The sequence below is a fragment of the Phoca vitulina genome, unplaced genomic scaffold, assembly GCF_004348235.1.
Source record: "Phoca vitulina isolate PV1807 unplaced genomic scaffold, GSC_HSeal_1.0 scaffold7, whole genome shotgun sequence".
In the NCBI taxonomy this organism is placed as follows: domain Eukaryota; kingdom Metazoa; phylum Chordata; class Mammalia; order Carnivora; family Phocidae; genus Phoca; species Phoca vitulina.
In genome coordinates this window covers 59,093,389-59,111,214 of record NW_022589710.1, presented here as the reverse complement: position 1 = coordinate 59,111,214, position 17,826 = coordinate 59,093,389, and the positions used below count along the sequence as shown (strand labels likewise).

At 34.9% G+C, this 17,826-nt stretch overlaps 1 protein-coding gene across 4 annotated transcripts in view; it reads left to right on the top strand.

Annotated features, from left to right (window-relative positions):
• Positions 1-17,826, top strand: part of RPS6KA5 (ribosomal protein S6 kinase A5) — a 179,651-nt gene that overhangs the window by 116,028 nt on the left and 45,797 nt on the right. For all 4 annotated transcript variants that reach the window (XM_032405786.1, XM_032405790.1, XM_032405788.1 and 1 more), the window contains exons 6-7: positions 10,635-10,718; positions 13,054-13,157. In XM_032405786.1, coding sequence (XP_032261677.1) covers positions 10,635-10,718; positions 13,054-13,157 — 188 coding nt within the window. The remainder of the gene's footprint in view (positions 1-10,634; positions 10,719-13,053; positions 13,158-17,826) is intronic.

Sequence of the window (17,826 nt, the reverse complement as noted above, 5' to 3'; positions counted from 1 at the left end):
CAGTATTTATCTTTTTGACTGGCTTACTTCAGTTAACATAATGTCCTCAAGGTTTATTAATGTTGTAGCACGTGATGGGATTGCCTTCTTTTTTAAGGCTAAGTAATATTATAATATATGTATATATCATACTTTGTTTATCCATTCATCCACTAATGGACATTTGGGTTGCTTCCCCATATTGGCTATTGAGAATAATGCTGCCATTGAACATAGGTATACAAATATCTCTTTGAGATAATGCTTTCATTCTTTTGGATATATATCCAGAAGTAGAATTGCTGGATCATATGATTATATTATTTATTTTCCCCCATGATAATTTTATTTTTAATTTTTTTTGAGGAACATCCGTATTGTGTCCCATAGAGGCTGCACCATTTTACATTCCCACCAACAATGTGCAAGCATTCCAGTGTCTCCACATCCTCATCTATACTTAATATTTCTGCCTTTTTGATAGCAGCCCTCATAACGAGTGTGAGGTGACACCTCATTATAGCTTTTATTTGCATTTCTCTCATGATTAGTGATGTTGCACATCTTTTCATGTGCTTGTTGGTCTCTTGTTTATCATCTTTGGAAGAATGTCTGTTTAAATTCTTTGCCTAGTTTTTAATCAGGTTATTTGTTTTTTTCTTGTTGAGTTGTAGTTCTTAATATATTCTGGATATTAACCACTTATCAGATATGCGATTTATTAATTTTCTCTCCTGTTCTGTAGGTTGTCTTTTCACTTTGTTTCCTTTGATGCAAGGAAGTTTTTAATTTTGATATTGTCTCATTTGTCAGCTTTTAAGCTGGTGTTGGTGGTATAGTGGTGAGCATAGCTGCCTTCCATTTGTCAGCTTTTGTTGCTTGTGCTTTTGGTATCATATCCAAGAAATAATTGCTAAATCCAGTGTCATGAAAGTTTCCCTCTGCTTTTTCTTCTAGGAGCCTTATAGTTTTAGGTCTTACATTTAGGTCTTTAGTCCATTTTGAGTTAACTTTTGTATTGGTATAAAGTAAGGGTCCGACTTCATTCTTTTGCGTGCGGCTGTCCACATTTTTCCCAGCATCACCTGTTAAGGAGACCATCCTTTGCTCATCATGCAGTCTTGACACCCTTGTTGAAGACCATTTGACTGAATGCACTGTAAGGTTTATTTCTGGGCTCTCTATTTTTTTCCATTGCTCTGTATGCCTGTCTTAATTCCACTACCAAGATGTATTGTTTACTGTAGCTTTGTAATATATTTTGAAATCAGAAAGTGTGACATTGCCAACTTTGTTCTTCTTTCCCAAGATTGTTTGGCTATTCAGGGTCCCTAGAGATTTCGTATCAATTTTAATATATTTTTTTATTTTTGCAAAAAAATGCCATTGGGATTTTGAAAGGAATTACATTGACTCTCTAGATTACTCTGGGTACTATGGACATTTTCAAATATTATGTCTTCTAATCAACAAGCAGGTGATATCTTTCCTTTTATTTCTCTCTTCCTTAATTCCTTTCACAATATTTTATCATGTTCATTGTCAGCTCTTTTGACTTCTTGGTTAAATTAATTCCTAAGCATTTTATTATTCTTGATCCTACTTTAAATGGGATCTTTTCCCCTTAATTTTTTTTGGATTGTTCATTGTTAGTGTAAAGAAATATAACTGATTTTTGTATGTTGATCTTGTATCCTGTAACTTTGCTGTATGTGCTTATTCTAACAGTTTTTTGTGTGGACTCTTTAGGGTTTTCTTCATATAAGATTATATAATCTACAAGCAGAGATAATTTTATTTCCTCCTTTCAGATTTGGATATCTTTTTTTTTTTTTTTTTTTTGGCCTAACTGCTCTGGCTAGGACTTCTAGTGCTATATTGAATAGAAGTGGTAAGAGCAGCCTTACCTTGTTCCTGATTTTAGAGGAAAAGCTTTCAGTTTTCGACCATTGAGTGTCATGTTTACTGTAGGCTTTTCATATATGGCCTTTACTATACGGAGGTATTTTCTTTCTATTCCTTCTTTGTTGTTGAGTGTTTTTATCATCAAAGGGCGTTGAAGTTCGTCAAATGCTTTTTCTGCATCAATTGAAGTGATCATGTCGTTTTTGTTCTTCATTCTGTTAATATGGTGTTTTACACTGATGATTGACTTTCAAGTCTTGAACCATCCTTGCATTCCAGGAATAAGCCTCACTTAGTCATGTCACATAAACCTTTCAATGTGCTGTTGAATTTGGTTTGCTAGTATTTAATTGGGATTTTTGTATCAGTCTTCATCAGAAATATAAGGCTGTAGGTTTCTTGCAGTATCTCTTGCTGACTTTGGTATCAGAGTAATGCTGGCCTTATCCAATGAGTTTGGAAGTGTTCTCTTCAGTTTTTTGGAAAATTGAGGAGGATTGGTCTTACTACTTCTTTAAATGTTTTTTTAGAATTTTCCTGTAAGCCATTTGGTCCTGAGCTTTTCTGGGAGGAGGTTTTTGATTGTTGATTCAGTCTCCTTACTGATTATGTGTCTGTTCAGATTTCCTATTTCTTCGTGATTCAGTCTTGATATATTGTATGTTTCTAGGAGTTTATCCATTCTAGATTATCCAGTTTTTGGTGTATAATTGTTCATAGTAGCTTCTTATAATGTCTTCTCTTTCATTTCTGATTTTATTTATTTGAATCTTCTCTCTCTTTTTTTAATCTAGCTAAGATTTTGTCAGTCTTGTTGATATTTTCAAAAAACCAACTCTTATTTTGTTAAATTTTTTTCTGCTCTAGGTTTCATTTATTTCTGGTCTACTTATTTCTTTCCTGCTGCTAACTTTTGGTTTAGTTTGTTCTTTTTCCAATTCCTTGAGGTATAAAATTGGGTTGTCAATTTCCTTGAATTTTTTAAAACAAAATCTCTTTTTATCTCAATGCAGTAAGATATTTGCTTTTCTTTTAAAAATTGGCACAATAAAATTTTTAATTACTAGGAATTAATTTTTTTTAAAGATTTTATTTATTTATTTGACAGAGAGAGACACAGCGAGAGAGGGAACACAAGCAAGGGGAGTGGGAGAGGGAGAAGCAGGCTCCCTGCGGAGCAGGGAGCCCGATGCGGGGCTCGATCCCAGGACCCTGGGACCATGACCTGAGCTGAAGGCAGACACTTAACGACTGAGCCATCCAGGCACCCCGGAATTAATTTTTGTATATAAAACAAAGTGGGGATCTTATTTTATCTCTTTTTATAGATTAACCCAGTTGACTAAACTATCATCGAATAGTCAGTTAATCTTTTCCCTACTGATTTGAAAGGTAACTTCTGTCATATGCCAAATTCTTGTACATGCCTTGGAGTCTATTTCTATTGCTATTTCTCTTCATTCAATTCCATTTGTCTGGGTGTCTCTCTCTAAGTCAAAATAAAAAATCTTAAAGGCTATGAATTGGTAGTAAGTCTTGAATCTGGAGAGGTGAGATCTTTCTCCTCTTCACTTTTATCCTACCATTCTCTCCACCTTTCGTCTGACTCTTCACTGTATTCTCTGTTCTTGATCTTTCGTTCCTCCATGTGAATTAATGGAATTGAATTTATAAATTAATCTGGAAATATCTGTGATCTTTGGATACTGAATCTTCCTATCAACTAATTAGCATAAATGAATATTCATGCTTTCCCATTTATTTAGTTATCTTTTATTTCCTTCAATAAGTAATGTTTTATACTTATATTATTAGATTCATTTCCATTAACTTTATAATTTTTATTCCTGTCTACAAAAATTAGAATATTTATGGTTTTTTGGGCAACACATAAGAATGTTGCTGATCTTGTAGATAGCAATGTTGCTGAATTCATATTGCACTACAGATTCACTTGGATTTTTTATGTAAATGACTATATTAAGAGAAAAAATCAGAACCACCTTGTCACTAATGATGGCTTTATATCTTTGTGATTCTCATTATTTTTACTTTGTATGTGTTTGTGGGTGGATGGTTTGGTTTGGCTTTATTCTGTCTACTTTTATTTGTGTGTACTCTTGCTTTTTACTTTAAGGCTACATGTCTTGGGTTTTACAATTTAGTATGGTATTTACTCTAGGTTTTTGATAGATGAATTATATTCTTAGTTTCTAGTTGTTTACTGATATAAATTCTTATGGTTTTTCTCTTTGGTCACCTAGTGTTGTGAGTTATATTAATAGAATTTGTTGTTGAATGTTAAACCATCTTTCAATTCTTGGAACAAACTTTACTTTCTGTGTTGTTGTTGTTGTTTTATACTTTGATGGATTTTGTTTGCTGATATTTTATTTAGGACTTTATTGTCAAGTTGACCTGTAATTTTCTTTTCTAATATTACATTTGTCTGATTTTGGTTTCGAACTTATACTAACATCATGAAATGAATTTAGAATCATGTATGTAGATAGAAATCCTATTCCTCTGAATATTTCCTCTTAATGCACCTCTATAACTATCAGGGTGTATATTTTTTTCCCACCTCCTAGGTGAGTGTGAGTAGCTTTTCAAATACTTATTTAATTCTTTAAAAATATTTATAATAATATTTAGGTTTTCAGTTTCTTCTTGAGTCAATTTTGGTAAGTTATGTTTTTATAGAAAATGTTGATATTTTTTCTTTTTAAGTTCTTTGGCATCACGTTCATAGAATTCACTTATTTTTGAATAATGTGAGTGTAGTAATATTTCCTTTTAAATTATTAATATTATTGATCTGTAACTTTTCTCTCTTTCTCTTTGTCAGTGTGCTAGAAATTTGCCTATTAGTCTTTTCCAAGAAACAGCTTTTGTCAAGCTTCTCATTTTTTCCATTTCTTTGCTCATGTTCCTTTATCACTTTGTTTCTTTTACTTTTTGAGTTTTTCTTTCATATGCTTTTTCTAAACTTTTGAGTTGGACCTCCAGCTCACTAACACTTAATCTTTTCATTTTTAATAAAACTGAATTTTAAGAACAGTTTTAGCTGTATCTCACAAGTTCTGATACATGGCATGTTTACTGTTATTCTAATAGTCTAATATTCATAGTGTTTTTTCTTTGGGCCATGAATTATTTAGAAATGGGTTTTTAGGTTTTCAAATATATAGGATTTTTTGGTTATCTGTTTGTAAATGAGTTCTAATTTTATTGCTTTCTGTTTGGAGAACAAACTATATATGATCTTATTTCTGTGGAATTTGAGATTTGCCTTGTAACCTAGTACATGGTTAATTTCTGTTAATATGACATGTATGCCTGAAAAGAATGTGTATTCTCTGCTATAAAAGTTTTTTGTATTCTCATAACATCATGCAAATCTTCTGTAGCTTCACTAATTATTTTCCTGCTTGATTGGTCAGTTATAAAAGAGATATGTTGAAATGCCCATTACAGTTGTGGATTTGTCCATTTCTTCTTGAAGAGCTCTCCATTTTTGCTTTATATAGTTTAAGGCTTTTCAAAAATTATTGAGGGTATTCAGGTTTGGAATAGTATTATTTCCCTAGTGAAATGTTCCTTTTATTATTATGTGATAACTCTACTGAATTTTAATAATCCTTTTTGCCTTAAAGTTTATTTTCCTGCTATTAATAAAAATACTCCAGCTTTCTATTGGTTAGTGCTGGTCTGTTATATCTTCTTTTTCCATCTCTTTACTTTCAATATTTCTTTGTCATTATGTTTTAGGTGTGCCTTTTGTAAATAACATATAGTTGGATTTTGTTTTTGATCCAGAGAGTTTCTATCTTTTAACTGGTGAGTTAAATCTGTATATTATGATTACTGATATATTTTTACTTATTTCTCTTATCTTGCTATGTGTTTCTCTTTATCACAATTTCTCTTTGCTTTTCCCTCTCCTTTCCTATTTAGATTATTAGGATTTCTTTATTTCATTTCTCCATAATGGTCTAGAAGTTATATATACTCTATTTCTATTCTTTTAGTGGTTATTACCTTGAAATTTTTAACTTATATACTGACTTAACAATTCTGTCTGTAATTGTCATGACCACTACAAGAACATGGAATGTTTTAACTTCAATTATCCATCTCATTTTCTGTGTTATTGTTACTTATTATTTGGTCCCACGTTGTGTTATATTCCCCAAATTAATCATTATTCTATAATTTTCATTTTATAAATTCAATACTTGTTCAGGATTTTCTCACATTTACCGGTTTTCTCTGTTCACTATTGCTTCTTACAACTTAACTCTTTTCTCGTGAGTTCAGTTTATTTCTGAAGTGCCTCCTTTAAATGTCTTTTTAACAACGCTTAATGAATAGTAAACTCCCTTTGTCTTAAAATGCCTTTATTTTGGATTGCATATTCATTGTTAATTTAGCTATCATAGATATATCTGGTTATGGAGTGGTTTATCATTTTATTTTAAAATAAAACATCTGCAAAAACAAAAAATAAATATACAGATTAGGGGTTATTATAAGGCAAACACTTAATAACCATCACTCACGTTAAGAAATAAGAATTTGCCACTCATGGGTATATTTTTATTTAGTTTGCTTGGGACTTTTGCAGTATTTTCTCAAATATATCTTCTAGTTTGCAGATTCTCTCTTTAGTTGTGTCTACTCTGTTTAATCAGCCTGTTTTTTATTACTGTATTTTTTTCATTTATATAGTTCTATTTGCTTTTTCTTATCTTTCTAATCTTTTCTGTATTGATATGTTGTTTTATGGATATTGTCCTTCCTTTATGTCTTTCATCTTTTACAACATATTAATCTTTTATAGATTGTTGTTCTAGTATTTTAAGTAATCCTTCTGTTTGGTTTGAGGAGTCCAGTTCACATATTTAGAAATTTTGAGACTCAAGGGCTTTCTGTATGTGAACCCTGATCCAGCTAGGTTGTGGAAATTTCTCTGGTTCTGTCATGTGTTCCAGAGTAGCACCATGTTGACCAGATTTTCTCACTTCCCCATACCATGGAGGACAAGAGTAAATTCAGGCCCTAAATCTACAAGAGGCACAAGCCTCAGGATTTGATTTCACAAGGGCAATATTTATGTGTTTGTTTTCTAAGCTAAGGCCCTCCCTTTGTGCGGCTACAGCATAGGTCATATGCCTACCTCGCTGGTTTTCTGCACCCTCTTCATGGCTGGCATCTAGGGATTCCCCTTTCTTTCTTGTGAACTCAGTCATAGATGATTAGCAGTACAATATTTACTTCTTTTAAAAAATCAAACATTTCTAGATACTTGTGAGGAGATTTGTCAAAATTAGGATGGGAAAAAACACAAGAGGGAAAAAAAACTTCTCATTGGTAAATTTATATTTAACTTACAAATTTATCATAAACAAATAAGATCAGAATAAAACATTAGCAAATGAAAGCTAGGGATGATTTAACCTAGTATTTATTGAGAAATGCCTAAGAGTTTGGATTCTCCCTTAGAAGGAAACCAGTTTTTTGTCCAGTGCTATCTGATCTTTTTCTCTAAGGAACAGTGAAACCTCCTTGATTAGCTGATCACTTAAGCACAAGAATACTCTGTATTATCTGCCAGGATGGTACACACACACTGCTTTTACCATTTTTACATTCAAATAAGTTCTCATTCACAATCTTTTAACTCTGTGCTAGCTTTAATCAGTAATGTTGCTTATAAAATAGTGTGGACTTAAATGCTACATAGGTTGATTGCCTTTTCTCCTTGAGAAGAATATTACCATAAAAATACTTTGAACAAATAATAAACAACAGAATTTAGCTATGTTATCCTAGCCTTTTTATATCATAGTTCATAAAATATTACCTAGAAATATTTCCTGCCCCCACTACTGACCTTCCCCTGTCATACCTCATCAGTTTATCTTCTTGGTAGAATTATTTGAAAGGCATTCAGTGTACACTCCCGATAACATGCATCTTCCTAGGCAGATAAACACAAATTGAAAAGTAAATTAGGGATATGTTTACAAATAAAAGATACAACTCTTAGGAAGTCAAGGCTGATACACCATAAGTTAAAACCCAGAGGGAGCAACACTTCCACTGAGAAAGAGGAAGCAGATACAGAATTGCAGGAGGCTAAAATGGCAATGTTTTAAAATAACAGAGAAACTTAAGAAATGCTTTGTTCACTATTATTTCTCAGTAACTGGAATTTCCCAACACTTAGGCTTTAATTTTTCTGTCTCCTGGAATTTCAATCAGATAGATAATTATTATATTAATGTAGATACTACCTACTCCCTTCCACCACCACCACCCCCAAAAAATACATAAAACAAGCACAAAACAGAGAACCTAAAGTGAATTGAAAAGGAGCTCAAAAATCACACAGAGAAGGTAGACGATACCTCTTTGGGCACTTAATGTGGTTCTGAGCTTCCCCTCCGTTGAGACAATCCAGAACTGAGCCGCCATAGTTCTCATTGTCAGAGAAAGGAAGACATGGGAAGTGGTGGTGACTGTCAAACCTTTGTGGCACTTAATAAGATCTATGTGTTTCATATCCTCTTTACACTAAACTTATGAATATCTAGTGTTTTGAAGAAGAGAGTGCATATTTTCTTGCTCCTCAGCTTGTTAAGTTTAATCATTGTCTCATACTTAGAAGGAAATGTGTCTGATTTCAAAATGGTTTGACATGGAGCTGCCTGTAAATGGAAGTGAATGTTTATATTTGCTAAAAAGACTAGTTTTCTAAATAAATAAAAACTAGAGAAGCAATCAGTCAAAACTCATTATCTTTTTTTTTTTTTAAGATTTTATTTATTTATTTGACAGAGAGAGAGAGAGAGCGAGAGCAGGAACACAAGCAGGGGGAGTGGGAGAGGGAGAAGCAGGCTTCCCGCCGAGCAGGGAGCCTGATGCGGGGCTCGATCCCAGGACCCCGGGATCATGACCTGAGCCGAAGGCAGACGCTTAACCAACTGAGCCACCCAGGTGCCCCAAAACTCATTATCTTTTTACTCCTAAACCAGTTTGGAGAATTATTTTTTTTTTCAGTGTATCTAAACTTGATTTAGGATATAATGTTTTAAAGGTATCTTTTAAGATGAGATCAAATAATAAACACTCTGACTTAGTAATTTTCATGTTTCTTTATGCCAGCTACACAGTGATTTTGGCTTATCCAAAAAAAGGCTATTGCATAATAAATAGTATATTAACTAAGAACACTGGTTTTATGAAGTTTGGGGTTTTTTTAAAAAGTAATTTTGTACTATTTCTTTTTTAATAATTCGGTAAACAGATGAATGCTTCCTAACACATTTTTCCTAAGCATGTCTAACAAAGTTAAAAATTATTCGTTAACTTTTTATGCAGAAATTAAATGGAATCAATTTTATTTAGCTTTAATTTTTCTAGTAGTTTAATACAAAATTAGCATTTGGTACTGAAATGATTAAGCAGAGAGATAATATTTGATATATGGTTTTTATTAGCTAGTCAATAACATTATTCTGCCAGGTAACAAAAAAGAAAATTTTCTGCAGATATAAGCATAAGTAAATTATTTCTTTTAGTTTCTGGGGATGTAATCTTTCAGCAAATGTAGCACATAAAAAGAAAGAAATGAATCTTAAACCGTATTAATTATATGACATATAATATATGTATATTATGATTAAGTAGTTTAAATACACTTTTACCAAAGTGTTTAAATAAATTCATTATATTTATTGTCTCTGTGCTTAACTTCCCCTAATAAAGTAAAGGACTTCTACTAATTCATTCTATAACATTGCTAGAGTAGTGTTCTTTACTTTTAAAATTGGTAAATAAGAGGAATGCTTATTTTTCTTAAAACCTTGCTAGTGGAAGAAGAGTAAAGTGTAAATTGAAGTTTCCTTTAAAGTAATTTTGTAAAATATTTTAATGGCTCAGAAGTGCCTTAAAAAGTTTCAGATACAGCCGTAAGAATGTATCTTGTCAAAGAGGAATTCTTTTTTCCCTATTTAATATATCTGTATGATAATTTAGATATTTACTCTCCTTTGTTTCATTGGAATGTCATAAGACACAATTGATCATTAAATCTAGACCTTTTTAAAGCTCCACAAAGGAGAAACAACTGTCTTTAAGAGACAATCCTTTTATAAAATAAAAACAATTTTGCGCATCATTACTAAACATATGATTGGCAGTGCCAAACCTAAACAAAATAAGGTGGGAAAAAATATTTTTCGTCGTTTTTCATCTTTGGGCTCCCTTTTCTCCTTCTTAGAATTTGGTCTCTTTTTCCCCTTAAGGTTTCCCAGTGTTTTCCCAATCTTGCCTATCTGGAAATAAAGTACTAAAGTATTAGACAGTTCTTGTTACCCTACTAGGACTACTTGAAGTTTTAGAAAAAGAATGGTACAAGAAACCAATAATTGAAATATACATACATACTGCAAAAAAGAAGAAGAGTGGATGGATGGATGAATGGATGTATGGATGGGTGTGTGGATGGATGGGTGGATAGATGGGAAGGTTTCAAGCAAAGGAAGTCTTTGGACAGGACATGAACCCAGGACTCACTATGTAGTGATGATCTGACCTGGTGAGAAGGGGGGAGTCTGTCAAATAGATTCTACCACTACTTTTCTACTGTGGTGTATCTCAACCACTAACATGTAATACTGACTTTTTTTTATCATTTGTCTGGTTTGAAATCAAATGCCTTTTTGTTTGTTTGACTGTTTAAGGCTGAAAGAGCATATTCCTTTTGTGGGACTATTGAATACATGGCACCGGATATTGTCAGAGGGGGAGATTCAGGACATGACAAGGTATGTTCTACACTTCCTTATATCTCCATAAAATGTATAATAAGAACCCTAGTTAATAACTCAGGTCCAGTCTCTTCCTCAGAGCCCTCTTTCTGGTATTGTCTTACCTTCATTGTTTTCTCTCCTTTGCTTTGAATACATGAACAAATTATGATATCTAGAGTTTTAGAGGAAGAAGATAGACTTTGTTGATTATCTCTTCAACAGAAATAAGCATTGTAACAATCCTTGGAGAAAGAAAAAAATCCTGCATTCAAGATAGTCCAAGTTTGTTTTCCTTAAGCCCTCTAAAAACCTCACTTCCCTTTGTGCAAAGTAAAGATTGTAGAGGAAGCATCTTAACCAGTTTTGTTATAAAATCTAGGTCACATATTTTTTCTTCCTGTATTAAAGGGTAAGATTTCTTTGGTGCCATCTTAATGCTTTTGCTGTATTAATAATTTTCTCCAAATAAGGAGTTTTGACTATTTTTTGTTCCTCATCTTCCCTTCTCCCTCATCCCCTTTCAAAATCCCACATATTCAGTCCAGATATCTTAAGTGTGGAGAATCTTTGGTCTCCTTACTAATAACTAATCATATACTTAAAGCCTGTTCTTCAGGTTGGTGTGGTATTGGTTTCAGGCCATATGATTAGGAATCTGATTGTTGATCTGTATCATCTCAACAGCTGGTTTCAAATCCAACAGCAAAACATTCTGAGGGTCCTGACTCCGGTGGCAGTAAAACGGCTTGTATAAATAAAATGATTGAATTGCTGGTTTCGTTTACTGCATGGTATTCTTTGAAACTGTTGTCCTCAACAGTTTAATAGGAATTTATAACTGTTAAAATTTGAAAATTACCTTCTACGACCTAATGTAACCAATTTTTAAGGATGAAAACCTTATAGAACCTCCAAGAATTCCTGTATACCTGAGTCTGGAATATAGCTAGTCAATAAATACTCTTTCCTGTTCGTGGAACACCTTGATGACCTTGAGGTATTAAATGTGACAATATATGCAAAGCACTTATCAGTGTACCTGGCTCCACACTGTTCCTTTTATGATTGCAGTCAGCCTGATCATGTTTTATATGTCATCGTTATGTATTTTCTTTTTTTTTTTTTTTAAAGATTTTTTATTTATTTGACAGAGAGAGACATAGCGAGAGAGAGAACACAAGCAGGGGGAGTGGGAGAGGGAGAAGCAGGCTTCCCGCGGAGCAGGGAGCCCGACGCGGGGCTCGATCCCAGGACCCTGGGACCATGACCTGAGCCGAAGGCAGACGCTTAACGACTGAGCCACACAGGCGCCCCCGTTATGTATTTTCTTTAAAATAGCTCTAGGTTCATAAATTTTGCATCATCTCTCTGAAATCTTTGCCCTGAAATTTGGAAGCAGGGTTAAAAATTTTAGCATCCAGTTAATATCTCTTGGTATAAGCTTGTGTATTCAACAAATATTGAAATCTTGATTTGCCTCATTATAAAAGAACTAATGTCAGGGTTCTTTAAACTCTGCTCTCAGTTCAGGTAACTGCATTTATAGGTTGGTTTCCAATTTAGATCTCATTTTATTTTATGTTATTTAAGCATCTTCATGTTTCCCACAATTGAAGACTCACATAAATGAAGATGTATGTGATAGGTCCTATAAGAAGAATTGAAAATTTAGGTGGTTATGAAATATGGTATCATTAGATGGGATTTTTTCATTTTTGTTCTTTGAGTTCAAGGAATTTCATAATACTTATTGGAGCTAAATAATTAATAAAAATGCTGAATGTTCCTTTTCTTTTTTCCCCATCATAAGTCTAAAGAGTTTACTTAAAATTTTTAAAATTTGGGGTGCCTGGGTGGCTCAGTTGGTTAAGCGACTGCCTTCAGCTCAGATCATAATCCCGGAGTCCCAGGATTGGGTCCCAGATCAGGCTGCCCACTCAGTGGGGAGTCTGCTTCTCCCTCTGACCCTCCCCCATCTCGTGCTCTCTCTCTCTCTTTCTCTGTCTCTCTCTATCAAATAAATAAAATCTTTAAAAAATAATAAAATTAAAAAAAAATTTTTTTAATTAACCAAAATAAAACCATTACTTAATGATTTAGGAAATAATGAAAACACTTTTAGCCCCTTGATTGACTATCACTGTGTTTAAATTCTATTCTGAGAATACCCAGATATTTGTTCTCTAAATGTCTTTCTTGCAAGTGTTTAATTTAATACTTCTTACACAGAAACCTATATACAAAATCTTCTTGTTAAAATATTTTTCAAATATATAGTTTTATTCTGTTCATTCTCCTTTCTTATAAAATATATATTCATATTCTATAAAATGATATTATTGTTTTATAGGCAGTTGACTGGTGGAGTTTAGGTGTTCTAATGTATGAATTACTAACTGGAGCATCTCCTTTCACTGTCGATGGGGAGAAGAATTCCCAAGCTGAGATATCTAGGTAAGACTTAACAAAATAAAATGAATGTATTGTTTTCTGAAAGAAACTTATCAAATTTCTGAAATTAAGGCTGATAGAAAAGTTAATCTTTTAAATGAGGGTAGACAAAATAATGTTCAAGTGGTAAACTTCCATTTATATTCATATAGAATATAGATATATAACATTTATGTTTCTTTATATTTTATGTGCCCACTTAGATCTTAAGTCTCAAAAGGATAGTGTCAAATTTTTTATGCGATCCAAAGCACTTCATATATTATCTTAATCTAGCACATCATATATTGAGAAGTGTATTTGTTGGACATTTTTTCCCTACTGTATACCGAATGTAATTTCTTTGCAAATAAAGAAAAAGTAGTGATATTTTCAACTCACGGATATATAGGCTCAATAGAAACAAATACCATAAAATCACCCTCCTGTAGGTTACCAGAGTAGCTTATTCTATTCTTTTCTTCATAGCTGCTGTCACAATTGCAGTGTTTCATATGTGTTCATAGTTACTTGATTAACGTCTGTCTGTCCCACTAGATTGTAAGCTCTGTGAGAGCAAGGCGCATGTCTGGCTTTGACCTTCAGGATTGTATGCTCATGTGCCAGGACAGTGCTTACTGTGCAGAATTCAGTAAATATTTTTGGAATGAAATGGATTAATGAACAAATAAACGAACAGTGATGAAACATTATACTAATTACTAGTTATGTTTTTGTCCTGTTTTTACTTGAATTTTATAACTTTGAGAACAGATTTGACATTAAAAATTAAAAATTGAGACTTCCACCAAGATGGAATAACAGGGACCGGATTTACTTTCCTGCCTGAAACAGTTTTTAAAATGGGCAAAATATATGAAACAGCACTATCGAAGACACTGAGCATCTAGCAGTGAAGGACAGTGAACACAGAGAGACGGAAAATAAACGAGGTGAGCCCTCTGATCGCCCAGCTTACTGCCTTGAGAGAGTATCCAGGCTGCAACACAGGGAGGGGAGGCCCAGGCAGAGTTGAGGAGATGGAACTGAGTCCAGGAGGACCGCGCAGCTAGAGTTTGCAGGGCAGAGTCAGAGAGACGTCCAGAGACTTGCAGAAGGTACCCCTTGGGTATTCAGTGAAGTATTGATAAGCACTCGTGTGTGAGGGAGCTACTCAGTATAGTTCAGATGTGATTTCTCTCTAAACTGATCTATAGATTCATCACAGTCACAATCCCAGCAAGCTGTTTTGGGGGGTTTTTTGTTTTGTTTTCTTTTGTTTTTCTGTAGAAGTTGACAACCTAAAATTCATAGAGGTATGTAGAGGACATAGAATAGCCAAATCACCTTTGAAAAAGTAGACCAAAGTTGATTTCAGGGCTTATAAGCTACACTAATTAGAACACTGAGGTGTTCATATTGAGATACACAAATCATCAATGAACTAGATTAGCAAGTCCGGAAACGAAACCACACAGATATAGACCATTGTTTCTGGGTTTTTTTGTTTTGTTTTGTTTTGTTTTTTTTACAAAGGTGCAAAGTCAGTTTGGTGGAGAAAAGATAGTCTTTTCAACAAATGCTAGAACCATTGGCTATCATATGGGGGGAGAATGAACTTCAATAAATACTTTGCACTTTATAGAAAAATTAAAAATAGATCATAGACCTAAATGTAAAACCTAAAACTACAACATTTCTGGAAGAAAACATAAAGGAAAATCTTTGTGACCTTGGGTTAGGCAAAGATTTCTTAGATAGGACACAAAAAAGTGCAATCCATAAAAGAAAACACTGATAAATTGGACTTCATCAAAATTAAATACGTGTGCTCTTTGAAGGAAACCAAGAGAGTAGAAAGACAAGCCAGAGTGGGAGAAAATGACAAATCCTTCATCTGATAGATGACTGGTATCCAGAATACATAAGGAACTCTCAAAACTCAAGGTGAATAAAAGCCCTCCATTTTGAAAAATGGGCAAAAGATTTTAAGAGTTCACCAGAGAAGATCTATGAGCGGCAAATAAGCAGGCGAAAAGATGAACAATATCATTAGTCTTTAGGGAAATACAGACTAAACCACGGTGAGATGCCACTGTGTGCTCACTGGAGTGGCTACCAATGAAGAGTCGGATTGTAGCAGGATTCTCTGGAGGAACAAAACCATTATGATTATGGAGGCTGAGAAGTCCCAGGATCTGCCGTCTGCAAGCTGGAGACCCAGTCCTGAGAATAGGAGGAGCCTGTGGGTGTAAATCCCAGTCCAGTGGCAGAAGACCAGCATCCTATGTTAAGCAGGCAGGCAGCAAGGGGCTGAACCCTCTCTTCCTCTGCTTTTTTTTTTTTTTTCTTCTCTACTCAGGCCCTCAAGGGATTGGTTGCTGTCCACCCACACTGGGGAGAGGATTCTACTTTACTGAGCCCACCAATTCAGATGCTAATTTCATTGAGAATACCCTCACAGATACACCCATAGCAATGTTAAATTTGGGCAACCTGTAGCCCAGTCAAGTGACACTTTGGATTAACCATCACAAGTCCATCCCTGTCAGTTTGGCAGCCATGCACATCTCCTTAAGCTGAACTTAATCTCCAAATAAAGACAATAACAAGGTCATAATTCCACCAAACGTGATACAGCTATCCTACATACAATGGAAAACACACTAACCCCTTATATAAAATCCTTAAGTGATGTTCGCTCTTCTTGAAATCCCGTAACTTAGATACTATGATAAAAATTAACAGTACTTAAATGTCATGATATAAAGTCAATGCATCTTGTCTTACATGATAAAGGAATAAGAGAGGAAAGACAACAAAGACATATTGTAACATATATATTAAAATGATTTATGCACATGTATTCCTACACAGATATACTCATAACAAGAGGAGGAAGTACAGCGATTTTTGTAACTGGTTATGGGGTCATAGGTGGTATTTATGACTACTTTCTTCCACTACCAACTCTGTATTCCCCTCGTCTTCACCAGGTACCTTGTGGGATGACCCAGACAGTCAATCCTGAAGAAGCTGGGCCTTTAGTACTTCTGCCTAGATTGGGTTGTTATAGTTTTCAATTGACCTTAATCACAGGGCATGGTAATACTAATAGATACCCTAAGGGGTCTCCTGTATTTCAGACACTCTTCCTTACTTTCATTGTGGAGTAGTAGTCCAATTTCCCCTTGGTAGTGAGGATCGATCACACCAGCCAGCACGAGAACTCCCTTCTTTGCTGTTGATTTAGAGGCACAAGGAGCCCAAAGTAGCTGGGTGGCTGTCTTAATTTCCAACTCAATGGAATCAGTCATTTTGTGTCTCTTGGTGGAAGCATTCCTTTTCCTAGAACTAAGACCTCTAGGCTAGCAGAGCATAAAGTCAGGGGAACAGGAGGCAAACATTTTGCTAGTGAGTCACTTGGGAGTACTCGTGAGTGGTGCCATTCCCAGTTCCACCCCATGATTTCTGGGTCCATGAATCCTGGTAGGGGAGAAACTGCACCGTATATTGGATGTGGATTCAGAGCATTTATAGCCTTTTGGAGAACCTTGCTAGAGCCCTGAGACATATTGTCACCTAGCTCACACTGTAACTGTGTCTTCAAAAGGCCATTCCACTGTCCTATCACACCAGCTCCTTCAAGATGGTAGAGAACTTGGTAAGCCCAGTGAATTCCATGAGCGTGGGCCCACTGTACACTTCTTTTGCTATGAAGTGAGTTCCTTGATTAGAAGCCATGCTTCGTAGAATACCATGACAGTGCTTAAAGCATTTTGTAAGTCCACAGATGGTTGTTTTGGCAGAAGCACTGCATGCAGGGAAAGTAAATCTGTATCTAGAGTAAGCATCTGTTCCAGGTAGGTTGAAACATTGCCCCTTCCGTAATGGAAGCAGTCCCATGTAATCAACCTGCCACCATGTAACCGGCTGACCACCCTGGGCATTGGTGCCATATTGGGCACTCAATGTTGGTCTCTGCTGTGGGCAGATTGGGCGCTCAGCAGGAGTCATAGCCAGGTCAGCCTTGGTGAGAAGTCCATGCTGATGGGCCCGCACATAACCTCCTTCCTTACCACACAGCCACTATGTTCATGGCCCACTGTGTGATGATAGGGTTGACTGGAGAAAGAGACTGACTGGTATCTACAGAAGAGATCATCCTATTCACTTGATTATTAAAATCCTCCCTGCTGAGGTCACCCTTTGGTGAGCATTCACGTGGGACACAAATACCTCCACATTTTTTCTCCCCATTCAGAGAGGTTTACCATGTACCTCTTACTCATATATCTTTGTCAACCAGACTTCCTTGTCACCAATATTCTTTTTTTTCCTTTCTTTCCTTTTTTTTTTTAATTAACGTAATGTATTATTTGTATCAGGGGTACAGGTCTGTGATTCATCAGTCTTACACATTTCACAGTGCTCACCATAGCACATACCCTCCCCAATGTCCATCACTCAGCTACCCCATCCCTCCCACCCCCCGCCACTCCAGCAGCCCTCAGTTTGTTTCCTGAAATTAAGAGTCTCTTATGGTTTGTCTCCCTCTCTGGTTTCGTCTTGTTTCATTTTTCCCTCCCTTCCCCTATGAGCGTCTGTCTTGTTTCTCAAATTCCTCATATCAGTGAGATCATATGATAATTGTCTTTCTCTGATTGACTTATTTTGCTTAGTATAATACCCT